The sequence below is a fragment of the Lissotriton helveticus genome, chromosome 3_2 (assembly GCF_964261635.1).
Source record: "Lissotriton helveticus chromosome 3_2, aLisHel1.1, whole genome shotgun sequence".
NCBI classification, from domain to species: Eukaryota; Metazoa; Chordata; class Amphibia; order Caudata; family Salamandridae; genus Lissotriton; species Lissotriton helveticus.
The window spans coordinates 127,900,960-127,928,943 of NC_136062.1; the positions used below are offsets into that span (position 1 = coordinate 127,900,960).

The 27,984-nt window shown below is 44.3% G+C and overlaps 1 protein-coding gene across 1 annotated transcript in view; it reads left to right on the forward strand.

Annotated features, from left to right (window-relative positions):
* Positions 1-27,984, forward strand: part of MTMR10 (myotubularin related protein 10) — a 434,430-nt gene that overhangs the window by 262,776 nt on the left and 143,670 nt on the right. The window contains exon 11 of the mRNA XM_078684918.1: positions 6,122-6,191. Coding sequence (XP_078541044.1) covers positions 6,122-6,191 — 70 coding nt within the window. The remainder of the gene's footprint in view (positions 1-6,121; positions 6,192-27,984) is intronic.

Sequence of the window (27,984 nt, forward strand, 5' to 3'; positions counted from 1 at the left end):
TGAAAGTATTGAAAATAGCATTTGAACAATTCAGATAGCAGGCCACTGTCATTAGCTTTGTCAATGTCAGCGTAGTTTTAAAAGCACAGTTGGAGAGACTCTGAGGGAGGGCCTAAAAAGTGTAGAGGAAGGATTGGGTGGAAAGAACAAGGTGTGGGCGGAGAGAACCCGAAACTGAGATGCAGCAGTGGTTGTGTCAGAGGAAGCTGCCATCACATTTTCACTGGGGATAGGAAAACAGATGGAATAGTGGCGTTTGCTATTGAGGCAAGGAGCACACGCCTGAAAAAGAAAAGAGAGTAAAAAGCAATGACCTGCAATCCCATTGAGTGCTTTATCAAAAATTAAACTTGAAACAAAAATGTAAAAATTGCATACTGATGTATGGATTGAAAGGATGAGATTAGCAAGTTAAAAGCAAGAGTAAAACTGAAATACTGGGGCGGAGGCAAGATACCCATCGAATAAGGAGCAATGGTTTCAGTGGACAAATAAGCCTCCCATTCTGATTACTGGAGATGATCCGCAGACTACATTATGTAGTATTGTGTACAGTGATACCTGCAACGAACAGCTGAAGCTGTCCATAGCTAGATTGCAAAAATTACTTTGCAGAGACCGGCAATCCAAAATAAAAATTAAATGGAATGTTTAACTTTGTTATTCTGCAAAGAGATGTGGGATGAGTAAATGACTTATAACCCGAAAATTACGTGCAAATCTGAAAATGTCATTTCCCAGATATGATACTAAGTCATAATACACAGCTGACTACTGGCAATTTCTATTAATAGCAAAACAGTGGTCCTTATCCATTTTTCTTTTGATTCACATCCTATGCTCCACTACCAGAGAGAAGGCTACACGAACTTCCCATTCATGCCTTAACTGTGACAGTGGGCATTAGAAATGTGCCTAATTGTGTGGCTAAGGCAATGTGGGGAGTGAGTTGGGTAAAACAAGTGCAGTTGAATGGGTTAAATGCACATTATGACTGGTCTTGATTAATTGCTTAAATGTTTTACTTTTTTATAATATTGATGCCATAGCGTTTTTGGGTGGTATAGTCAAGTTTAAAATTAAAATAGAAGCGATAATCAGTTGAATTGCCTCAGCGAGCTGTGCCCAGTCAGTAGATGTTTGGAAGACATTTTATCCTGGATTTAGTATTGATCACGAAAGCCTCTGTAGTGTTCATACTCCGATGTGGCTAGAAAGGGCCTTGGATATCTGTAGCCGTGTAATCCATAAAGGGTCCCCATACATAGTCAATCGTTCCTATTAGATTTCTTTTTTGTCTCCTTACAGTCTTAGCTCCATGATGCTTTGGGGTAACTGGTCTCACTCGTTCCATGAGTAAATGTGATCCACCTTCTAACAGCCCTCATTGTTTTGGATGACAGTTGCTCTTTACCCCACAAGTTGGCAATCAGTCAGTCAATTAATGTATTTGTATTCACGGCTTATCACCCCACGGGGTATTAAAGGGCTAACTGCTGGTCTCATTCGAACAGCCATGTCTTGAAGTTTCTTCATGAAGGCGTTCAGTGGTGGTGCAGTGCGGAGTTGGAGAGGTAGGTCATTCCAGGCTTTAGTGGTGAGGTGAGTGAACAAGTGTCCTCCCGTGCGGCTGCTTCGTGTGCATGGTATCTCTGCGATGGCCAGTTGTGCTAAGCAGAGGTTCCTGTTTAGATGGTGGAAGTGCAGGCTGCGGTTCATGTAGGCGGGTCCTTGATTATGGAGGGACTTGGCAGCATGGGTCAGTGTCTTGAAAAGGCATCTTTTCTGGACTGAGAGCCAGTGGCAGTCCTTCAGGTGCTGTTTGATGTAGGAACAGTTGAGGATCAGTCTGCGTTCTGTATCAGCTGTAGTCTCTGCATAAGTTCGGTGGTGGTGGTGCCGGCACAGAGTGCGTTGCTGTAGTCTAGTCAGCTGGTGAGGAGGGCCTGTGTTACAGTTTTCCTGATGTCGGCGGGGTGCCACTTGAAAATCTTTTGGAGTGTGTGAAAGCAGGCTGAGGAGACGGTGTTGACTTGACCTTTCATGGAAAGTTTGCTGTCAAGGATGCTACAGCGGTTGCGGCCGTGGTCTTTAGATGTTGGAACGAGTTCCAACTGCCACCAGTAGTCGTTCCAGAGGGTGGTGTGCTTGCTGAAGATGAGGACTTCTGTCTTGTCTATGTTGAGCTCGAGACAGATGTTCCTCTTCCAGGCGGAAACATTCTTCATACAGTTTTGGAAGTTGGTTTTACTTGAGGTGGGGTCCGCTGAGCGTGATACGACGAGCTGGGTGTCGTCAGCGTAGAAAATGATGTTTGTCGTGTGAATGGATGATGTCCGCGAGTGGTGTCATGTAGATGTTGAAGAGGGCGGGCTCATGGATGAACCTAGAGGTATGCCACAAATGTGTTTGGGCCGTGATGTGAAGAGGGGGATCCTGACTTTCTGGGTGCATCCTGAAAGAAAACATAACGTCCATTTGAGAGTGGTGTTCGTGATGCCGATGTGTTGAAGGTGGTTGAGTGTGGTGGGGGACAGGGTTGAAGGCGGCAGAGAGGTCGAACAGCACCAGGGCCGCTGATTCTCATTTGTCCAATAAGGTGTGAATGTAGTCTGTTGTGCCATTCAGATACAATCAAGGTAATCTGGATGGTGCAGTCCTAATTTGTTCTGAATAAAATGTTACAAACACACAAAATTAATTTTTGGGGAGCAGCATTAAACATTAAGAGGGTTTAAGGATGGAGGCAGCTCTGACATCCATTGAAAAGGTATACCCTCTAGTTAAGAGGGGATAATAAAATCCCCCATTTGGCTAAGGGGAGTATTTATTCTGCCCCTACAGATCTGAGACAAATATCATGCGTGTGTTTTAGGGAGAGAAAACCATGGCAATAAACCACTCTGTATAAAGCCATCCTTGGTGTCGTTTGCATCTACTTTTGGGCAGGACATGAGTGGAATGGTGTTTTGGGAAAGAGATGGAGGGCTCCAAATAACCTCAAGTCTTTGTCTCACTATCTCCCATTACACTGGCACAAGGTCCCCCTAGTCCAAGAGGACTAAGGGACTGGAATATCTTATTCAAAGCTCACTTATTTGCTGGGGTGAGTGATACGACCAGTAGTTCAGAGTGTCTCAGATTTTATCTTTAATCTTTACACCTCTGAGAAGTTTTCAGTCTTTTGAATCCCAACCAACAGTGATGTTTCAGGTTAGCCCAGAAAAAGAGATATCTTAACTACATAGAGTCTGAGCTAATGCTTGTCTCCACCGACCAGTACACCTTTCATCTAATGTTCGTTGCCAGAGGTTCCATGACCATCGCACACTGCGTGAAATATCCTGCTTTGTGCCTCTCCTTAATGGAAAGGTTTTGTGAGTTTACCATTTACCAAAACAGAGGCTTTTGGGGCTAATTACTTCAGAAGTAAGCACCCCATCGTCGATACATTCCATCACCTCCCTCATAAAGGACCCTTCTGTGCAATCAGGTTTTTTGCCTGCCTCTGTTCTAACAAGTGCTATTTACACTAGTCTACCTTGTAACTTGTCAATATTATAACCATAAAATATACACAAGATATAGAATGCATTTTGAGGGTCATTCCCACCATGCCCTCACTGCAAGTGTTTGCTGTGCCCAGCATTAAGCGTGGATCACAAGTGTGCTGCTTCCCTCCATAGCAGGAGCGCAGATAAGCACGAATTTGCCACATTAATATTGTAAAAACCAAGAGGGCATCTCCATTTTCAATAGCAATTGCTCAACCAAATGTGGATCTCTCCAGCCTTCAACTCAAAATTCCTACTCTTCACTCTACCCTGTGGGACACCAAGTGTATTTATGTCAGGTTGCATTTTTCTGCCTGCTCCCTCATATGTCCTCCCGTGGTGATTTTGCTCCATGTCAGGTGCTGTCTTAGCTTTCCACATAGACACCAGTCCAGAAATATAAGTGCAGAGGTACCAAGTTGCCTCTGTCCTGTATGCAGTACTTTTCCACAACTCCTTTTCAGTTTCCTCCCCTCCTTTGCCTTCAGTTCGAGAATCTGAAACCGGTTGTAGAACTATTTTTGCTAAAAGGTTGGGTGACTACTGTGCAACATGAATATTATTGCTCGTTTTTTCTGATTCATAGAATGGCTAAATAGCAGCGCGCCGCAGCCGTTGGCCTCGCTGAGTGACGGCCGACGGATGAGGCGAGCTGCTATTTTCAGACTCTGAGACTTCTGCTCACAAGAAATACGAAGCAATTGACTTTAAACAGACGCCCCCAGACCGCTCATCCACGCAGCGGTGCTGGGTATACGTTCCCAATACCTGATGAAACTACAGGACAGATAATTGTTGAAACTTGAAACCAATACCTTGGTTACTCACCTGGTTATGTGCAGCGATAACCCCCACCCCCGTCCTGAGGAAGACCCGCAGCAGAGGACCCCACTTTCCCTTATACACTAGGGTCGAAATGTCGACGCCCCTGAATAGGCCTACACTCTACATCCGACCCCCTACACCCGAATCACAGATGATGTTACACTGTGTGAAAACCAACTTAGAAATTGTAGTGTACTTAACTGTGATTTCAGGGTTAGGCCTGAATGTCTAAAAGGAGACCTTCTTTCTATCCATACTGGATCCCTCATGGTATTACTTATTTGAATTTTTACCTTGATGAAACCTTCCTTTCTTTTCTATTTTTCACTTGAGCACCAACTTTGACACATTCCTTTTTTTTCCTCTTGAATATAACCGTGGATATAACATTGTATATCATATGGTTGACTTTGTTTTTGGAATTAACCCATCATGACTGAATAAAATGACATTATCAGTCTTTGGATAGTGGCCTGGAAACTTTTTTGCCAATATTCTCATGTGCCATGAATATCTATATACTCATTTAATGGTATTGAGCTACAATTAGTCAAGGACCACTGTTTTCCTATACCGATCGACACCCAGGTCCTTTGCCTCTACTTGGTAACCTCATTTATTATAATGGCTTGTAAAGGTGTGGGTAGGAATTCCTCCCACCTTCCCCCTAAACACCCTATTCAGTCAATCATCACCACTCTGCTACAGGAAAGGCACAACATCGCATGAAGTTTGTTGATCTGCACTTCTCCAGGGTGCTGTTGGAACTCCAATTCACACTTCCACACATTACTACTGCTAGGAGTCTTGATTCAAATGAGGATGCCCTAGTTTATTGGCCTCTTATGTGCAGGAAAATTACACAGAACAGATGGCATACATGCAAGAAACGGCTCCTAGAGCTGGTGCATCGTTTGGAGATGATGCCTCTGCAGGCATGGAGATGCCCTCTTCTCTGGCATCTTATTAAGTTTATTAAAAGAAAACTCAATGTTACCAGCTGTACCAGATTCAATCCATCCAGATTTCCGCCATGTATTCATCAGACCTAAAATTCTTCAAGTTCCAGAAAGTGCCATAAGTAGGGGCGTTTTGAGAAACCTTCTTTTTTCAAGCAAGCGCAGTGACATGTTTGGTATTACTTGACGAGGAAAAATCCTGCCGTAATGCACATGTGATGTACATTGCAAAAGTAATGGCATGGTTTGTCTGGGGTGATCTGTTTTTTGTCATTTGGATGCTACAAATACTTTATTATCACAGATATATTGCTTTATTATAACGTAATTTCCATCAGCTTGTCATTAATAATAACTGTAGGAGATCAGTTAAAAGCACAATGCTTCAGTGAGAAATTATATTGAGTAACCTTTCTGTAATCAATGCTCAGGAATTTACCTTACACAGATTAGATGGTAGAACCTCTTGGGTTTATTAGTTAAATTGCTGCCTGGTTACATGGTTTGCTTCTGTGAAATAGGCAAGCCTACAAACATGACCAAAAATCACTGGCATATTACTTAAATGTGCGTATTTATTTTGGAAGCGTTTGAATTTCACTAGAAATTTGGTTGATTATGTAATGTAACCTAAATATAATTGATTTCCCCAAATTAAAGTACATTTCATGTCAGATTAAATGTTTTTCTCGTAGCCATAACTCATCGACCATGACTCCCCTTTCCTGATTTCTATTTTAAATGGTTATTGGTGACTTGATGTTCACATTTACTCTTTTTCAGAACCATTTGATGAAACGGAAGAGAAATGGCTGTCTTTATTAGAGAATGCTCGATGGCTAGAGTACGTGAGGTATGTAGGCTTATTTCGTTAGTAAAAGAAATGTAAATACTAACAAGAGAAGCAAATAGCTGACGGCAACAGCTGGGGATAATTTTGAGGGCAAATGTTCCTGGTTGATATTTTATATACTGGAAAAGCCTTGCCAGAAATGATGACTGTTGCCTAAGATGAAGTAACTGTATACGTTTTAATTCAGTTTAGTTTTAGTAAAACTGTACCAATCTCGTTAGGGAGGAGGTTGCACTAGATATGGGAAATTGTTTAAAGAGTCTGTGACCTTAGGAGAACCCAACTGCAGAAATATAAACAGTAAATAGAAATGACCACTGAAATAATCTCTAGCTGTTAAATTCAGGTCTGCGCAGTCAGACTGAAAAATGCAAAGTGTCTATACACACTCATTGTTTAACATGTCTTGTTCTGTACACAGTTTAGATTAAGCAACTATCTGTCCATGAATGTACAGGCATTACATATAAGTATTACAGAGCAGTTTACTGCAGTCGTGAAAGTTAAAGTGCTTTGAACAGTTTCCTGATGTGAAGGTGATCCTATGAGCTCTATGCAAACATAGAGCAGGAGTTTTTAGAGGTGTGCTTTAAATTTGGGTATTCACAAAATATTTCTCATTGCAGTTTTGTGTTGCATTTACCAACCACTTGCACCAACATTCTAAAACCAGTCCCTTGGAGAAATTTACAGTGTAGGTGGTATCATGTACTGCATTCTGCGTTGTAGTGTACACAGAAAACACCTTTGGTTTCTATTAAGCCCAAGTTGAGTGTGTATCCTGCAGTTTGAGGGTTGTATCTTACGCATTATAGATAGTTCAATGTGTACATGGAAAGTGAAAGAAAGGAAGAATGAGGGATAGCTGCTACTTGAATTGCTGAAGTATCTGGATCTGTTAGTACACTAGAAAATTATTTCCAACACTGTTCCAAGCGTTATGCCCCTCCCTCCTGCTTTAAGCTATGTTCAGTTCAGCATGTCAGCTTTGTTATATTTTTGAGTTGCTCGCGGTCAGTGCTGTTGACGTTGTGCAGTCCTGTTGTCCAACATTTGAGATGCTGGATAGAGTCGACTTAGGATAACACAGCACGTTGATTCTTCTTGTTGCTGTGTGCCTGTGGCAGGGCTAAGCTGGCGACAGAATATTGCTGCTAACTTTGCTGGATCGGTACTTCACGTATGCCTTTACGCCACTGCCACAGGTTTAACCATGCTGCTACCTGCTACCTACAACCTGCAGGTGACTGTTGTCATTCCTCAATCTCAGGGAGCCATGAGTATAGAGGGTGCCAGTGGCATGGATACCAAATCTGTACTGTTTGCTCAGGAGTTGCTGTTGATGGGCTAGCAGATATTAAAACTGTCCCAGTGGAATGTAAAAAAAAAAAAAAATCGGTGGAAGTTGAAAAAAGAAAACTTGAGTTCTTGATAAGCAACATACCCCACTTGTTTTGTAGTGAAGTTGTGATGGTTGCATTTAAATAAGCGGACGCTGGCCAGATGTAGTTGGTGCAACGGCGCTTATTTTCTATTTTTTTTGTTTGTTTAGTAGTGATTAATCGGATGTTTGACTTTGAAATTGTTAGCTAGAAATCACTTTTTTTTAGTATTCGAAAATTGAGGGGTTTATTTTCAGTAGTACATTTTTAAGTTAATTATTTGAGAGTGATTAAGAATAAACCATATTATACCTATGGCTTCCCTTCATATTTAACACCAGGGGCGAAGATAGGATCAACAAAAAAGAAAAACAGCAAAGCTCCTAAAGATAACGTGGACATTTTGGTGAGATTACGTATATGGAATTAGGCTCTTTAGGACTAGACTGTCTGCGCCATCACCATTGGCAAAGTCAATTTCTGACTTCATTACTAAACACTAAAAGCTACAATGTAATAAGTTGCAGGGTGCTGCAATAAATATTGGGGAGAATAATATTGCAGACTGATTTGAGTGATGGTAATGTTTCACCTATTTGCATTGACAATAGTGAACTATTCTGATCAATTCTCTGTATCTATTCCAACGAACAATTGTAGTACTTATATCTCCCCATCTCCTTGATCAGATTTACCATCGATGTCGGTGAGCCTGTGCTTAATAAATCTCAAGATAAATAAATAATTCCTGAATGTATTTGTTAAATATTATTGTAAAATAATGTTATACATTTATTTTCCATACACAACAAAATAGAAAATATGCTAAACTACTTTTAGCTTCATTTTAAATACAATTTTAATTAAAATATATAAGATTTTTCTGAAGTTTGATAAATAAAGTCCAACCTACTTATAAAAAAAAATATACATTATTAAATATTAAAATAGGGAGAGGATGTAGCCTTTCAGCTAGAACGGTCGACCTCCAAGCTGGGGAAGCAGGTTGGACACCCCTCCGCGAATTCGTTTTATTTTTAGTCTCAGGGAGGTAGTGGTTCCTGGTGGGGGCCGCGTGGCCCCCTGCCATCATTTTAACATTTAACAACAAGGGGTGGTGATGGACAGAGTTCCTGAATTAAGCAGAATACTCTCACCCAGTCAAGAGATCAGGGCTAGATCCAACACCGTTTTTTAGCTCACTGCACCATCCCAGTTCAGAACATGGCTATATGCAAATTAGTCTGTTCCTGTCCCAGTGCATGATGGGAACAGGGCAAACCAAACTACCAAGCCAATTCTTACACTGGGAAGGAAACAAGCTTCCGGGGACCGGTTTCTGCCATTTCAGGCGTCGTAGGCCCGGCTTGCTTGAATCCTGGTGGTGCAATGAGCAAGGGACTCACATCTGAGTATACCCTTCCACGCTAACTTGCTCACTGCTCCATCAGGATTCAAGCAAGCCGGGCCGACGACGCCTGAAATGGCAGAAACCGGTCCCCGGAAGCTTGTCTCCTTTCTGGTGAAGAATTGGCTTGGTAGTTTGGTCTGCCCTGTTGCCATGATGCACTGGGCCAGGGACAGACTAATTTGCATATAGCCAGGTTCTGAGCTGGGATGGGGCAGTGAGCTAAATAACGGTGATGGATCAAGCCCTGATCTTTGGACTGGGTAAGAGTGGTCTGCTTAATTCAGACACTCTGTTCATCACCACCCCCTTTTCTGAATCATCATTTTAACATTAGCCCAACAGTGGTGGTGGTCCCCGGGGCATAGCATGCTCCTAGAGGGGGCCACGTGCACCTCTCGCCTTTAATTAAATTAAGGAGGTGTGTCCCTAGTACATGGCCAATGCTTTTTTGGTCCCAAAGCTTGGGTGTCAGGGTATTACTATCCTGCCCTCTTATCTTTCTTTCACGTTTTTCGGGGGGGAACTCTGCATCAGCTGCCAAAAACTCCTGGTTGAAGTGTTGGCAGCCAATCGGAGCTCTACAGCTTTCTGCACGAGCTCATTATTATTCATGAATTAGCCGCTTTCTCAAATATGCAAATTTGCATTTCCTTAAATTTTTCAGCAATGACGGAACAAATTTACACCAAATAACAAAAAGTACAATCTGCAGACCAAAAGTTAGCTTTCTGCCAAACTTGGTTTAATTCTGTTTCACGGATTTAGCTACAGCCGGGTCTAAATAGTCTTCGGGAATTAACAAGAGAAACACACTTACCCTAAGAGGCCTAGTTGACATTCCAGTACCTAGATAAACAGCACTATTGCTTTAACCAGCTGCTTGTCTTATCCTCCCTAGTACCTTCATGATCAGCTACTCTCCTACTCGTTGCTGTTTCATTTATCAGGTTGAAAGTTTACTTCTACTCAGTTGCACATCATGTAAACTTTAAGACCTGTATCAAAATCCTACTTCCTTGTGGGAACGCAGTCCAGTTCTTCATAAGCTGATGTGTTTCCTACTATAATGCCTATAGGGCATACATAAACTGTCAAAGAGAAAATGTTCTACTACTCTACTAGAACTAGTTCTCAAGCTTAAGAAAACATCACTGTTTACTAGTGGGCAATTAGCTGCGCTACCCATATGTGGAGTGTTTATGTCCATATGGTAGCGCAGACATTAATTCACTTTCCCATTAAGCTCTTGGTATCATAGTGTGGAAAAGTAAATTTTGCCATGTTCTGTGTCCCTACGCCTCATCCATCATATGTTATGTGTGCATGACCAATATGCATATGTTATTCCCCATGTCTGATTAATGACGCAATTACAGTTGTGTCCACCTCTGGTATGTCAGTTTCCAGTCCTCGTGAATACTACGAATATCAGGCCTATGTAAAGTTACGTTGCCACGTTTTCTCAGTGTGCACGTTATTCCATTATAAAGTCCCCATTTCCAGGCCTCAACAGGGCCCGGACATCAGATTCAGCTCCTGTCTCCTGAAAGCCTCGCTGAGGAGCGATACAGCCCCCACCTGTATCCTCGACCCTTCACTTACTTCCTGCCTCGCAGTGCCCGGTGCAGCTTGGCTCTGCCTCTGAGTCTGCCAAAAGTATGTTATAGTTCCAGTTATCAGTTCAGTCCTCCTTCTTTGCATTCCTAAGCTACTGAACTGCATCAATAGTTTCCGTCATTGTCTAGCCTTCTCGTCTCCACGTTAGAGAAATACTGTATTTAAATGGTCATTTAATATTCTTCATCACGCACTACATGTAGAATAATGCATGGTCCAGTCTTAGAATCAAGTTAGCTTTTCCCCTCATGACTTCTAGTTTATATCAACCTGTTCCCTAAACATCAGATACTAGATAGGGTTTAGGTACATGTCGCTCCGACCCTCCAGACTCTAGTCTCTGCTCCTAGCACAGAGTTCATAGCCCCCAGCTTCTCCTAGTAATACGTCATTGCCAGTTTACGCGCACCATTAGGTTAGAGGTCCCGGCTCCTTAGGTAGCCCCCTCCAATGATTCCGCCCATTCATGACATATTCTGTTACTTTTGCACCACATGTCTATGTACACGCCCAGTTACACCTACTTTTACTGTTATCTCTTGCGACTGCTACGCGTCACGCCTTCTGCTCCACCCACTGCTACGCCTACTGCAATGTAATGCTATGTGTTCGCGCTATGTATATATGCCTGTGTTTTGTTATTGAATATTAGCGCGCTCATCCCAGACCCAGCCCCGGCAGCTGCCGGGCCTTATTGTCCTATTCCTATGCAGGTTGTCCTGATCCTGTCCTTATGCTGTAATAAACCTGCAGAAACTCCTACTACCTCGAATCTTGACTCTTATTTATTGAGCTATCTGTTATGCTATATGCCTAGTCAAAAATAGGGTAATATTTATTTATTTACCACATAATGGCGCCCGAATAGGGACTTGCCCTTTCCCCACGCGTCGGTGAAGCCACGCCGACCCCCTGACCCTCTGCAGTCGTGACGGAACCATACCGTGCACTGGCAGATATTTCTGCTCCAAGTATCCCTCAGGCCCACGGAGGAGACGGAGGAGGCGGTCCAGCATCCGAACGAGACGGTGGAGGAACGCGGCGAGTCCCGACCAGAGCCCAAGCCGAGAGTCCAAGGTCCGAGGTATCCGGAGGCCCACCCGTAACTGAAGTCCGAAGTTCGTCGTCGTAGAAATCCAGTCCAGTCCGAGGCCTTCCGTTCCGTGCTGCCCGGTGAGTACCATTGCTGGGGTAGTATCTAGACAGGACCAATCTAAATTGACTCCTGGTCCGTGGGTTGGTGGTGCCCAGACTCACAAACGAAGTGTTCACCTAGGTGGATACGGGTCTTGATGTGTCCCTTTATGGGACCGGTATGTTCCGTACTGTTATAGCAGTGCATCTAGTAACTCTAGTCTGTTCCGTTCTCGAGAAAATTCTTGTATTTCTGTTCTCAGTATTTCAGGTAATATTCTGTTCGAACTGTTATTTATAATGTTCTTTATGTATTTTAATGTTGTGGTATGAGTGTGATGTGATTTCGTGTTTTCATTGTATATTGTATTGTGTCCAGATTACAGTTCAGTCATGCCTATATTTTCCAAGTTACGTCAGTTAAAAACTAGAAAGGGTCTGCTGGAAGCAGCAGTTCCTGTTCCGCCTAGGGACAGTCCAGGTCACTTTATGTATCAGAAACATGGCATAAGCGCCATATTATATCTAGATTTATGGGTAGAGTATACCAAACAGTTAGAAGAAAAGTATAGATGGCCCGTATCGGGTACATGGGATGCCGAATGTATCATGCGAGTAGAAGAAGCATTATGGAAAAAGAAAGCCAGACAGTCACAGAAAGATGCCATCGAGTTATGGCGTAAAGAAGCGCATAAAAGAACGGAAAAGGAAGTCAGAAAGTCAGAGTTAAGTAGAGAATCCCAAGGACGAGCCCAAGAAAGAGAATTAATCGAGATAGGTGAACAAGTCAAAGCCGAACAGTTAGACAGACAGAGGCATGCCCTCATTAAGGGTATGTATCCTCTTCTTGCCGAGGGCTTGCCAAAAGCGACCCCAGAGGCATCCAGTAATTTCCCGCCACCATTAGTTCCGACCAAGCTACGTCACAAACCGACCGCAGCTGATATTTTTATTTCGTCCTATTTGGACGACACAGTCCCCGAATATGCAAATTCTGTTCGCGCTCCGCCAGTCCCTATAAATCAGGCACTTCCCGCTCTTCCAGACACCGGAGTACCTGCTACGGTACCCCCGGTCCAGCCAGCATTTCAACTTCCCGCTCCGCCACGAAGAATGTCCGTCGATGACTCCAGTTTAGGGGCCGCAGGAGGAGGTCCTCCTCAAACCCCGCCGCCACACAAGCGTTTAACGTTAGCCGAATTACATGCACAAGCATTACAGCGTACGCCTAGGTATCAGTCTGTTGCAGAAATAAGAAAATCCCTTGCCGAATGTTGCTATGATCCAGTCCCAGGCGAGGATAATATGGTTTTATATTCATTCCGCGTAAGAAAGGTGGCCGAGTATCTAGTCACCTTACCGAATATGAAAGAAGATCTAGACAGAATATATCGTTTCATCCGTACAGGGGATGATCCAGAAAGTATTAGCGAGACTATGTCTCAAAGGAAAGCCGAGATCCAGCTCATGATATTAAAGTTCCTGATCAATTGTCTAATAAGAGAACAAGATTACCCGTCTAAAGATTCCGCCGAAATGAGAATCCTGACAAGGTGGAGTGATAATATAGCCGAGGGTAAGCACAAGACCGTCGGTGCTATGGAGAGTATGTACAAGAAAATCCGTAAAGAGATAATAAAGATACACGAACAACGTAAAGCAGCACAAGTAAGTGAGAAAGAAAGTAACTCTGATACTGAAGAGGTAGACGACGAGAATCCCGCCAGAATAGCGTATGTAGGAAAATCTAGATTTCCAGATCGCCATTTACGCCTAGAACCCAAGTCTATTTTTCATCATTCAGCACCAGAACAAGGTTCTCTAGAACAAGTATTTCAAGCTACCGATCACATTTTGAAATCACGAGTCGGTTACAGTGAGTTAAGTACTATGCATGAACAAGAACTAGCCCGATCAGCAGTCCGATGGATTACTGATTCTACCACTTTTCCAGACGAAATAGTGGCACAAATGTTTCTGAAACTGCCCCCAGCCGAGCAACGACTGGTGGGTATGTATATGATTCAGCACCTCATTACTCTGTATGAGGGTCAACACTCTGATCCAGGTCCGTTACATGATATTCTGAACGAGTTACTCCAGTACAAATGGAGAGGTCTAGGTACCGATTTAATTAGTGTAATTCTAGAACAGCGCCACAAATATAGAACGTTCTTGAACCCGCATTTTGTTCATGTCTCACCCCCAGAAAGTAAACCGTTTTACATAGACAGACAGAATCCGTTACGAGAAGTCCACCCAGTCAGAGGGACGGGTGGCGAAATGCAACGAGTGTTTGTATACACTCCAATATCAAAGATGGAACTTCTTGAAATGAAGAAATTAATTCCCTGTCATGACAAAGATCCAGCGGGGTTCCATCGAGAATTAAAAGACATGCTCCGTATGGGAGAATACACTTACCCAGATATCATTAAAATGTTAAAGGTCCTGTTACCCGCAGGGGTGTATGAAAAGTTAAAGGAAAAAGAATGGGAGGTGGGAGAGAAAAAGATCGATTGGACAGCTCTAGAAGCTGAAGACAAGGCACGAGTACCAGGTACCGGTCTTGGAGATAAATGTAAAGAATTACCAGAATTATTGATTCAAGTTTTACCCAGATTATTGACAACGAGAAAAGAAGACTGGGATGCAATCTCAGCCTGTAAACAGAAACAAGATGAAGATATTAGTGATTTTTATTCTAGGTTTGAAAAATGTTTCAGTATTAACAGTGGTCTCAAGACAAGTAGTGAGTCATACCCTCACCTTTTCGTTACTAAATTAGTCGAGAATTCAAGTCCACAAATTAAAAATCGAGTCTTGAAAGTCGAAAGCACCTGGCAAGCAAATACTCCGTCCCAGATGCTCCAGATGCTTCAGTATCACCAGAATAGAATCAGGGAAGAGCAAGAACACGAGAGAAAACGTATGAAAGACACGAAAATGAAAGTGCTGGTTGCACAATCTGTTCCTCAAGACAGTCAGAAGAGGGGTCCGAATCAAGTCAGTCATCCTGCAGCTCCCATTAAAGGGAACTGCAATTATTGTAAACAGCCAGGTCATTTTATAAACAAGTGTGCAGTTCTGAAACACAACATAGCTACTGGAAAGACTAAAGAAAGACCACGTCCGCCGAGACAAGAACAAGTTTCACAGACTCCTCAGTCACAGAATGCACAACAGACAGTTACAGTACCGCAGCCTATTGCTGCAACACAGCATGTCACATCACAGATGTACCAGTATGCACAGTCTGAGTATCCAGAGTACCAGCCATATTCATGAAACAGCCTAGAGAGGGAGGTAGGCTTGCCTCTCATCGAGATACCTGTAGATCAAGAAGGTCCCTATGTTCACAGTCAAGTATTAGGGAAAGACAGAAAGTTTTTGATCGATACAGGGGCAAGTAGGACCACAATTAGTCATGCCGAAGTTCCAGGGGCTCCGCTCTCAGGCTCAAGAAATGTTTCCCTTGGATTTTCAGGAAAGCCAATAGTTAATGAGATATCTAAGCCAGTTACTCTAGAAGTAGGTCCATTGTCCCGCACTACTGATCTGTTACTTACTAAGTCATGTCCAGAAAATCTGTTAGGCATTAAGACACTGAAAGAGTTAGGTGCAGTCATTTGCTGTTCCCCAGAGGGAATACGTCTGTTCCTACGTGACTTCAAGGGTCACTATGTACTACGAGATTTTGATTCGAGATTGTCTAAAGTTCCGCAGCATTTATGGGCGCAAGGTCCAACTGATGTAGGTTATATGCAAATCACACCCTATCGTGTGACTCTCAAGCCAGGTGTAGTGTTACCACGAATCAGACAGTACAGATTGCCACCTGAGGCTGTAGCAGCCTTATCCAAAATTATTGACGAGCTCATGGCTCAAGGAGTAGTTGTAGAAACTGACTCCAATGTATGTAATTCTCCGATCATTCCAGTCATGAAACGTACTGATCCAAATGCACCCCCAGTATATCGATTAGTGATTGATTTACGAGAGCTTAATAAATGTATTATTCCTCAGTACCCAGTAGTCCCAGATATCTCTTCCCTATTAACAGCCATTGATTCTGAAGCCACGTTCTTCACTGTCATAGACCTCAAGAATGCATTTTTTAGTGTTCCAATTCATCCAGACAGCCAGTTTCTTTTCGGATTTTGTTTTAATGGAAGGAGCTATATGTTCACACGCGCTCCTCAAGGTTTCACAGAAAGCCCTAGTATTTACAGTCAAGCACTCAAGAGACAACTAGACAACATTCATATGCCAACTGACACTGCCCTGCTCCAGTATGTCGATGATCTACTGATCACAGCCCGTTCTGAACGTGCTTGCGAGCGAGCGTCACTTACAGTATTGTATTTCCTAGCCGAGATGGGGCACAAGGTGTCACCTTCGAAGCTTCAATTCTGTGTCCAGCAAGTGGTATACTTAGGACACTTGCTGTCCAAGAGGGGTAGGCAGTTGACACCCGACCGTATCCAGTTAATAGCGAGTCTTCCCCAGCCCAGAACCCAGAAGGAGGTACGTGCCTTTATCGGCCTTACTTCTTATTGTAGACAATGGATTCCCCAGTATGCATTTCTAGCCAAGCCACTGATACAGTTAACGACACAGGAGGCAGCCGTATCGACTGTCCTCCCTTGGACATCTGAACATACACTTAGTTTCAACGAGTTAAAGAAAGCCCTATGCCAAGCTCCAGTTCTAGCTACACCGAACTACAGTAAGCCTTTTACACTTTTCGTTACTGAACGTGAAGGTACAGCATTATCTGTTCTTACACAAGATCAAGCAGGACAATACAAGCCCTGTGCTTATTTTTCTAGCACATTAGATCCAGTCGCCCAGGCGTTGCCTGTGTGCCTCAAGTCAGTTGCAGCCACAGCACTAGCTATCAGACAAAGTGATTCCATAGTTTTAGGACATTCCCTGACAGTACAAGTCCCACATTCCGTGGAAGTTCTTTTGAACCGAACACAAACTCAGCACTTGACAATTGCACGTTTAACAGGTTATGAATTGACACTGTTCCAGCCACACATAGAAATTAGACGCTGCAACGTCCTGAATCCTGCTACACTGTTACCATCAGTTAGTTCAAATTCTGACCCACATGACTGTGTGGAAGTAATTAACATTACGACAAAGCCAAGACAAGACCTGACAGACATTCCGTTACCAGATCCCGATCTGACACTCTATGTGGATGGTTCATGTATGAGAACTAGTACAGGAGAACTAGTCGCCGCGTATGCAGTAACTACTGACACTGAAGTTATTGAAACACACCGTATTGATACCCTGTCCGCTCAAGCAGCAGAGCTAGTCGCTCTGACACAAGCCTGTATACACGCCAAGAACCTGAAAGTTAATGTTTACACAGATTCACGTTACGCATTTGGAGTTGTACACGACTTCGGAGTGCTCTGGCAGGAGAGAGGTTTCATGACTTCTCATGGAACCAAGATTCAGCATGGTCTCCTTATTCAAGCCCTGTTAGATGCCATACATTTACCGACATCCATTGCTATCATGAAATGCAAAGCACATACGAAAATTACTGACATTATTTCCCAAGGTAATGATCTAGCAGATCGCACAGCCAAGCTTACAGCACAGACTCCAGACATTCCAGTTAACATGACACATACTCCAGATCCGACTACATGCATGACAGTTAAGGACCCTACTCAAGATGTCATAGATATCCAGTTACATGCTACTCCCGAAGAAATCAAGAAATGGTCTGAACAAGGAGGGGTCCAGACAGATCAAGGATGGTTAACGAAGGGTAGAGCCACATGGTTTCTCCCCGACTCTATGGTTCAAGTCATTATCAATACCGCACATAGTCCAGCACATTTAGGAGAAAAAGCTATGTTAGACAGTATCCAGAATATTTGGTTCAATAAGCATTTACGAGCTGCAGCCAAACAGAAAGTCCGTACCTGTATGATATGTTGTCAGTTTAATCCAGGTAAAAGTGTCTCGGTGGAACAAGGTGGTTTCCAGCCCCCTGACCACCCTTTTGAGGTCCTCCAGATGGATTATATTCAGATGGAGCGATGTCGAGGTTTCAAGTATGTCCTTGTAGTAGTATGCGCTTTGTCCAGGTGGACAGAAGCATATCCAGTCCCAGATTACACAGCCGCGACCACTGCCAAACAGTTGGTTCGTGAATTTTTCCCTAGATATGGACTCCCTAGAGTCGTATATTCTGATAACGGTCAGCCATTCTCCTCAGAGTTAATGAAGCACGTTTCCCTGTTGTTAGGGTACCAGTGGAAGTTCCATTGTGTACGCCATCCTGAAGCAGCCGGTCTAGTCGAGAGACATAATCAGACCCTGAAAATCCGTATTGCCAAAGTTTGTAAAGAAAAAGGTGTGGACTGGCTAGTAGCTCTGCCAGTCGCTTTGTTTTATATGCGCATGGTCGCACATTCCAGATCAGGTCTGTCCCCGTATGAGGTCGTATTCGGCCGCCCCCCTAACATGTGGGGTACTTCTAGACCCCGAAGTATTACCGATGTTTCATGTAATATGTTGACAGATTACCTAGCTTCCTTGATGTCTGCCCTCAACTCATGTCGTTCACAGGTTGCTGCCGCCTTTCCAGACAACACCGAGGTGGCACCGCATGAAATCGTTCCAGGTTCCCTTGTGATGGTCCGAAATTTTGACAGATCAAGTCCGCTGGAGCCTCGTTGGAAAGAGCCGCGTCAGGTCCTCTTGACCACCCGTACTGCCGTCAAGCTGGAAGGCAGGAAGGGGTGGGTCCATCTTTCTCATGTAAAACTTTTCAATGGATTGAAACCAGTCTCCAAGAACATTTCCAAGGATTCCCAAGATTCTAAAGACTGCCAAAACATTGTTTTAAAGGACTGTCCCGCAAAAGACATTACTACAACCCCTCCCTTGTTAGAGAAAACTCCGCAACAGGAGTATAAGTTAAAGCTCAGGTCTAGCAAAATAAGTCAGTCAGTTTGATTGTATAAGTCCTCCCCTAGGTGAAACGGTTAGACTGTTTCTGACATGTATAAAATAGACCCCCATAGTGAGAGAGTCAGTCAAAGTTCAATCAGATGTATCGTTTTTCTAAGTTTCATATTATTCATCAGCATTATGATTTCCTGCATCAGCTATGCGTTCTATCTGTATTTTCCAGTTCCTCATGTAAATATGTCTGCTAATGCTACAGTAGAGCACACGTTTAGTGATCTGCCTCCTCACGAATATTCTTACCGCCTCGCTATGCGCAACAACTCATTTATCCGTATGTTACATTACTCACACCAGACCAGCAATGCCACTAATTGTTGGGTGTGTGGTCGACTCCCCCCTTTCCAGACACCGAAGGGAGTTCTGCCACTCTTTCCTTATCCTTTTTCACATAATGGTTCGTGTGGAGCATGGTCCACGTTAACGTCATCCGCAACAGATATGTCTTTTCTTAACAGTACATGTTTTCCAGATAAGCAAGGTTTCCCCCACAGAACAGGTTTAGATCTAGAAAATGAAGTTTATAATTTAGGTAATTATTCGTCGAATTTCATGGTCCTGAATGTTCAGTCTGATACTACTCCAGACTCACCTGCTATTTCAGTACTACCAGTCAAAGGCGAATTATGTGTCCGTAGTTATGGTTCTGTACACGTAGGACATAGTGAATGTACTACTGTTATCAAGTATGGTGACAGTGGGAAATCTATTTTTAAAGCTTCACGTCATTCTTATTTTGTTTGTGGTCAAACCGCATATGTTCGTCTGCCCCTCGATTGGGAGGGAACCTGTTACATTGCCTTCCTACTGCCACCTGTTTTCCTAGCCCCACCTGACTACCATAGGAATTCCTTCCTAGTACATACTAGACACAAGAGAAATCTCCCGATTGTCGATTATACTGAAACTGCCGCAGAACAATTCATTGATATAGATAAAGGTGTTTTCCCTTATTTAGGTACAGTTGTAAATAGTAAACTAATCCGTAGGTTAACAAGAACCCTTGAAGCAGTAGTAGATGAGACTGCCTCCGCTCTAGGTAACCTAACCGAAGAGCAATCCTTTATGAGAATTGTCGTTTTACAGAATCGTCTCGTCCTTGACGTCATACTGGCCGATAGGGGCGGGGCCTGTAGAGTTCTCGGATCTAGTTGCTGCATTTTCATTCCAAATAACGCGCCGTCTGTTTATTCAGCTATAACCAGACTCCATAAAATTGCCCATCTGTTACATCAAGACCCAGGCACCTGGACATGGTCCGGTTGGTTCTGGAATATAATTTCCGCATGGGGATGGAAATTCCTGTCCTTTCTAGGTATTGCAGTAGCGATCATATTTAGCTGCTGCCTCTGTATACAATGTGGCCCTGCGATTTGCAGCATGTGTGCTACCTCTTGTATTCCTAGTCCTAAGCCCCGTTCTAAATCCCGTTCCAAGACAATTCGAGACGAGCAAATGGTACTGTATGAAATAATAGATGGTATCATGAATATTGATGTTTCCTGATGGAAACGTAGTGACAAGGAGGGAATGTGGAAAAGTAAATTTTGCCATGTTCTGTGTCCCTACGCCTCATCCATCATATGTTATGTGTGCATGACCAATATGCATATGTTATTCCCCATGTCTGATTAATGACGCAATTACAGTTGTGTCCACCTCTGGTATGTCAGTTTCCAGTCCTCGTGAATACTACGAATATCAGGCCTATGTAAAGTTACGTTGCCACGTTTTCTCAGTGTGCACGTTATTCCATTATAAAGTCCCCATTTCCAGGCCTCAACAGGGCCCGGACATCAGATTCAGCTCCTGTCTCCTGAAAGCCTCGCTGAGGAGCGATACAGCCCCCACCTGTATCCTCGACCCTTCACTTACTTCCTGCCTCGCAGTGCCCGGTGCAGCTTGGCTCTGCCTCTGAGTCTGCCAAAAGTATGTTATAGTTCCAGTTATCAGTTCAGTCCTCCTTCTTTGCATTCCTAAGCTACTGAACTGCATCAATAGTTTCCGTCATTGTCTAGCCTTCTCGTCTCCACGTTAGAGAAATACTGTATTTAAATGGTCATTTAATATTCTTCATCACGCACTACATGTAGAATAATGCATGGTCCAGTCTTAGAATCAAGTTAGCTTTTCCCCTCATGACTTCTAGTTTATATCAACATGTTCCCTAAACATCAGATACTAGATAGGGTTTAGGTACATGTCGCTCCGACCCTCCAGACTCTAGTCTCTGCTCCTAGCACAGAGTTCATAGCCCCCAGCTTCTCCTAGTAATACGTCATTGCCAGTTTACGCGCACCATTAGGTTAGAGGTCCCGGCTCCTTAGGTAGCCCCCTCCAATGATTCCGCCCATTCATGACATATTCTGTTACTTTTGCACCACATGTCTATGTACACGCCCAGTTACACCTACTTTTACTGTTATCTCTCGCGACTGCTACGCGTCACGCCTTCTGCTCCACCCACTGCTACGCCTACTGCAATGTAATGCTATGTGTTCGCGCTATGTATATATGCCTGTGTTTTGTTATTGAATATTAGCGCGCTCATCCCAGACCCAGCCCCGGCAGCTGCCGGGCCTTATTGTCCTATTCCTATGCAGGTTGTCCTGATCCTGTCCTTATGCTGTAATAAACCTGCAGAAACTCCTACTACCTCGAATCTTGACTCTTATTTATTGAGCTATCTGTTATGCTATATGCCTAGTCAAAAATAGGGTATTATTTATTTATTTACCACAATAGTCTTAGGAAGTCCTGGCTCAGACCCTTCATTGATGTTAAGTGAAGAGGAAGGCTGAGCCTGAAGGTGGATACTAGATATAGGACCACTGTTGACTCTATTGCCACAAAACCTGGAAACAGAGGAAGGAGGCCAATGCAGAGTTTTCCTGAACCCCAGATAGACAACCAAGTTTTTTGCGTTTACATTATGCCAATGAGCGTGCATTTAATGTTATACCTAAGGGTCCAATTTCTAGTTTGTTTTTCCTGATCAGATATTTTCGTTCTTTATGTAGGTTAATGCAATATTTGTTTAATTCATGTTTATTTGTGGTTGTGACTGTTTTTTAATCGTATTACACGTTTCGTAGTTGTTTGCTTAATGATCTTGACAAGAAATTTTATTTTATTTAATGACAATTCCCTGGTTTATTCCCAAAGTACTCTCAAAATTCCCCCTTAACAGCTATAGTTTCCCCCTACAATTTTATTCAGAGCCATAAGTGTCAGAAGAGGGATTTATCTGAAGGGATGCCCAAAGATATGGAGAAGACTAGACCTTTGAAAAGATCTGATCATTTCTTTATCCCCTTCAGTGATTCTAATACAGGGCATGCAATAACGAAATGTGGCATGCTCTGCATTGAGCTGTCACAACGAAGTGAGCAAGACATTCAAATCAAAATGCTTTATTCAAGCTCAAAAAAGCAGATCATAAAAGGTACATCATAGGAAAAAAACGTTCATAAATATTTAAACGGGGATAATCACTTAATAATTAAAAACACAATTCCCGTAAAAATGGACTGCTAGCACCATGGATAGATAAAAACAGCATTGCGAACACACTATTGGGCCACCTCCTCCCCCCCCCCCCCCCCCCCCCCCCCGCGAGTGGTTTGTACGAGACGGTATTCTCTAACAGCGGGTTTCATTACTTCCCTGCCTTCTCTCTGAGTTCTTCTATAAGATAAAAAACATTTATTGACCCAGCCTTTATCCTTTTTAGAAATACCCCCGGGCTTTTCATAAATGGAGGAACCGCGTAAAACACAAGTTGTCTCCCTGATGTATATATGCCAGGGGATTTAAACCCATGCGAGCTGGAGAGGCAATATAAAATAATTGTTCAATTTAGACCAGCCTCCTCAATTAACCAAATTGAACTCCACAGCAATAAATAGGCAAGGTTAATCAGATTTTCAACATATTCCAAGCCTAGTTATTGATGGGTTGCAAAATGCGGAGTTATTATATGAACCAACTCTGAATCAGAAGCCACTTAAAAGTGTTGTTTTAAATGACCCCATCCCCCAAATATTCTGAGGCAGCTTGACATTATAGCCTCAACAGTATGAGACCTCACCAGCGGTGTAGCAAGTGTGCCATGGCCCCAGCAGCCATGGTTCCAGGAAAATGTCTCCCACTCTTGGTTGTGTGGTAAAATACAGTCACTAATTGCGTTCATTAGTCCCAAAACACGTCTGGGACCTGATGCCTCTGCACCTGCTGCACTATTGGTAGTTATGCCCCTAGCACATGCGTACAACTCTGTTTACCTCAATTTGTATGGTTCCCACCAGTGGCGTAACAAACCTTGAGGGGTTGCCCCTGCAGATTACGTGAAAGGGCTCCCTCCGGACTCAATCTAGAGCTCCCCAGCGGTGCTGACGGGGCCCCATGGAGGGTGAGGGACCCCCCGCACCGCAGGGGCCTGTGTTACGCCCCTGGTTCCCACATCCCTATAGCCCCATAGCCATACATCAAAAAAAGGGGAGACACTTTCTCCTGGAAATCTCTAGAAAAAGGGCTTTGGGCTTTTTCTTATAAAGACAGCTAGAGAGAAAATAGAGCCAAACGCATGCAAGAAATAATTTTTCCTGTTCCCTACACTCTGGACCCAAGAGCATTCATTATCAAGCATCAACCCAAGGTACGGGAACTGACTCTTTCTCTATTACACTTACCCCAATACAAATACAATGTGTTTTGTGTATTTTGACCATGGTGAAGGTTTTTGAAAAGTTTGTATCCAATTCAAGCTTTTTCATAAACACAAAAAAAGTGGAAACCAATAGCTTTAATCCATTGGCCGTCCTACCAAGTAACACAGGATCATCACTGTACAGAAGTGCTGGAGCAGGTTTTTTGTTGACCAGCGGGACATCAGCCCCTACATTCACCAATTCAGTTTTAAAGTTGTTTATACAAAACAAGAATAAAATTGGTGCCAGCATACATCCCTTTTGTACTCCCCTATTAACTTGTATGGGAGGGTGGATGGTGTTCACTATTCCCATACCTCACAGTCCAGATGAAGATGTTTTAAAAAGGCCAGCAGGTCCGGCCCAAGAAGATTGGAATACCTCATAGCTTGAAACTATTTACACATGTTGGATCCATAAATGCCAAATGGACAGAACTGCTTTTGGCAAACATATTTAGACACAAGAAGATGGAGATTTAAACACTGCTCTCAGTGCCAAGGTCTTTTCTAAAGCCATACTGGACTGGAGGGAGAGTAATCTACTCCGTAGTTCAAAGGAGCAAACAGTACAGTATGATTCTCCCAATTATTTAAGTGACTGAGTCAAAAATTGAAATTGGGTAATAACACTTAGGATTATGTGCATTTCCTTTTTTAAAGACTGGCACGATTAAGGCCTGATGCCATAAGGAAGTGACACCAATCACCAATCTTGCAAGCAGAATTTATAAAAAAAAATTAAAAAGCAAGGGGGGCCAAAGCCCTGGATTTTCTTTAAATACATCCATAGGAACTCCATCCGTAACAGAGCTTTTTAAGAGGGTCTGTTATGGATGCCCTCCAAGACCACCTCAGTAGAAATTTGAATGTTCAAACGCAGAGGACATCAACCATTCCTTTCTCTGGGATAGAAGCTTAGAACAATAAATTCCACTAAAGTGATTGCTCCTGCTTTCGGGGCCAATATGGGTGCTCACTTTATTAGGCGACACACTGGTTACAAAGCTGAGCCTATACCGCCTTCCAAAAAGCCTGGAGTTCTTGGTCTGGATCTGACAAGAAGATACCAAAGCTTCCCAATTCTCATCTTTCAGGTCTGCCTTTGTCATGTTTAAGGCAGAGTGTAAGCCAATCAATTGCTTCTTGATCCCTGGGGGAGCACTTCAGTTCCCTTCATAGTCTAGTAGTTGCAGCCCTTATCAAGCCAGGGCTTATTGGATTCTCTGTGGAGAAGTGTGGCTCAATGGTTAGAGCGGCAGACCCTGATGCAGAGGTCTGGCCCGGGACCAGGGTTCAATTCCTGCCTCGGCTGGTCTCGGCGGATCTTGGGCTCATAATTCCTCAGACCTGATTTCTCGCCTCGGTGCCTACTCTAAGCATGGGTCCCACGCTGCAACTCTGGGCAATAGCTTGCTTAGTCTCCACAACGGCCCCCTACAGCGCTAGGGATGCCTGGTTGCACCCTGGGGATGCCCAGGAGTGGACATTTCACGGGGAAAAACCAGGAAGGGTTCCCTAGCGGTATGAGTACAGCGCCAGGACACTCAGGAGTATCAGTGCGCTTTACAAGTACGGCTACATTTACATTTACATTTATTGTGCCTCGTTTTATTTCCTATGGGCCTTATGAGCATGTCTCTTATACAAGAGGTTAATTCTCCAAAACTACTCCATATCACAATAGGTCTGAGTTTCTCCGATAAACAAGAGTTAACCAACCCTCACACCCATCAGTAATCTGGCCCATTATTGTCTTCATATTTGCAGAATACCAGACAAGCCTTCGTCCTGCATCTTTCATAGAAATTGAGTGTGCACACATATCGTAATTCTTTACACCATTTACATGGGCTTTTATGGATAAGATTAGTGGGTTATGATCACTATGTATGGTAGGAAGAGCATCCCCTTCCATGGCAAGAGGGTGCTTACTCCGTGAGACAAAAACAATCAATTACTGAGGCCTTGATTGTGGCTGCCTAGCGGTGCTGCCCAAACTGGCGGTGTGCCTTCCACGGACCGCTGGCAGAGTGGCAGCCGCAAGACCTGTGCAGCTGCTGGATGAAGAACCTACTGGGCCCATCTGAGGACCGCAACCGTGCTGAGGCACCACAGAGGAGCTAATCCACCAGTAACCACTATTGCAGGAAACCATTGCGGCCTCGAGATCTGTGCAGCCGCTTGAGGAGACCTGCAGGACTCAGCTGTGGATCAATGATGGCGTGGAGGAGACTGCTCTGCAGCAGAGGTGAGGGATGGTGGAGGTAGTCCTACTCCTTTACTCCCCCTCCCTCCTCCTTGTGTGCATTGGCTCCGACCATGTGTGTGGTGGAGGGGGGCCTGAGGGAGAGTCCAACCAGCCACAGACACCACATTTGCGGCAGTGAGGCCCAGCATGGGGACGCCCTTTGATTGCAGTGTCTGGCCCTTATGACTCCTAAAGGGCCCTGTTTTGTAGCTACAGGCTATCCTGGACCGGTACATGGCCCTTGTGTCTGGTGAGGGTAGTCTGCAGAGCACCTGTCCTCTGGATTCGTGGCGACCAACGCCGAGACCGAAATCAGCAGGTTTTGATGCAACTCAGGGTCCCCCAGCACCCGCTTCTCTGTACAGTCCACTTCTGAGCCGGGCGTCGGCACTTACCCTGCCTCTCCTGCTTCCTTGGCCATTCCATGGCAGTTTGGTTCGGTGAAGGCGGGGACTATTGCCTTTCTTGTGGATCTCCTATATGGCAGACTGCCTGTAGCTCCAGGCTCCCCTTTGCCAGTCCAGCCCTCTTTGTCCGGGACCGCCATTCTCTGCGACCTCGCTGGTGGGTTTCACCGGACCGCCTTGGAAACTATTTGGAGAGGGACCCCATAGGGACTGACCTGGCCAACCGGCCCTGGGCGTTGGGGATGGGGTGGGGTAAGGTAGCCGGCATCCACATAGATTTATCCTTGTTGCAGCGAGACCTGTGCAACGTGGTGGACAGGGCCATGGAGGTTAAAAACCAGGTCTCGGCCACTGAGGACAAACTCTTATGCCTCAATAGTCGGATGTCCAAGTTGTTCGCCTCCATATCTTCTCTGACTGAGAGGGCAGACGATGCCAAAAACAGGGCACGAGGAACAATCTTGGGATTGGTGACCTCCCCAAAACCTTAGAGCAAAGGGGTCTGGCTAGAGTGTTTGATTCCCCATGACAAACTGTCTCCATTTTTTATTATGTTATTGAAAGGCCACACTCTTCTCTGGTTCTGAAGCCTCTACTTGGGGCTCCCCAGCGGACTGTGATCCCTTAGGCTGCTTAACTTTAAAGACAGGTATGCAATACTGCTGGAGGCCTGGGCCCACCCTGACCTGTGGTTTAATAACTTGTAGATACTTTTGATCACAGATTACACCAGAGCGGTGCATCAGCAAGGCGCTCCTTTGTCGAGGTGAAACAGAAGCTGTGTGTGCTGGACCTGCGCTACACGCTCCTTTTCTCCGCTTGCTTTAAAGTAGTCTTCGTCTTGCACCCTCTTTGAGAGTCAGTCATTGAGCACTTGTTGCTGCAGTACCCCCTCCCTGAGCAGCTTCGACAGCCAAGCACAGTTACCTTCTCCCCCTTAGTTAGAGGTTTGGGGTTCCTTAGTTAGGGCAACAGATGCTTCCTTGGGTGAAGTGTGAAGTAGGTAGTTTTGTAGGGCTAATGAGCCTGGTCTCCTTTATGACATGTTCAGCTTTAACATAGTTTTTTTTTTTGGTTTGAAACGGCTATCACACAGGCTTGTGTGATTGATATACAGTGGCAGGGCATTGCGTGCTTACGGGGTTGCACATCCCCACTGTGCTAGTTGTGGGCTGCTCTATTTTAACTATGCTATGGCTTCCCCTAAAGTTACGGTACTCTCCTGTAATGTAAACGGCGTCCTGGATCGTATTAAATGATCCGCAGTGCTGAGATACATTAAGAGTTACAAACCAGCGGTCATCCTCTTGCAGGAGACTCATCTATTGGGTATGAGGTGTCCCCTCCTCGGGCAGCTTTGGCTCTGATGGGGTTTACCACTCTGGGTTCACATGCGCTACCATGGCGGTCGCTATACTGCTCTTCAATGTTTTTCCCCTGGCGGTTACTGCACACCACACAGAACCGCAGTGTTGCTATGTGGGTGTTGAGGGCCGTCTGGAGATGAGACATTACAACATCATATCTTGCTACACTCCGCCACCCCTATCGCTCCCTACTTGCGAAGATTACCCAATTTATGTGGGACGGGCCGACATAAAGTAGTGTTCCACTCACTACGTAAGTTTCCGTTTGACATCTCTCAGATATCTACTTAAATTCCTTGGTGGCACATTTGGTCCCAGTCAACGACTGGTTCATGGGGGATCTAGATTTCACCCCCCGCATGGCAATTCTTGGGCTGCTGAAGGAAGTGGGGACCCAAGGCTACACATGCATTCCCAGGGTTGGCCTGTTTGGTTGCCAAGCAGCATGTGGCACGCGAATGGCAGTGGGAGAAGCCACCAACGATTGGGAGTTGGCGGGCAGTGGTTGTCT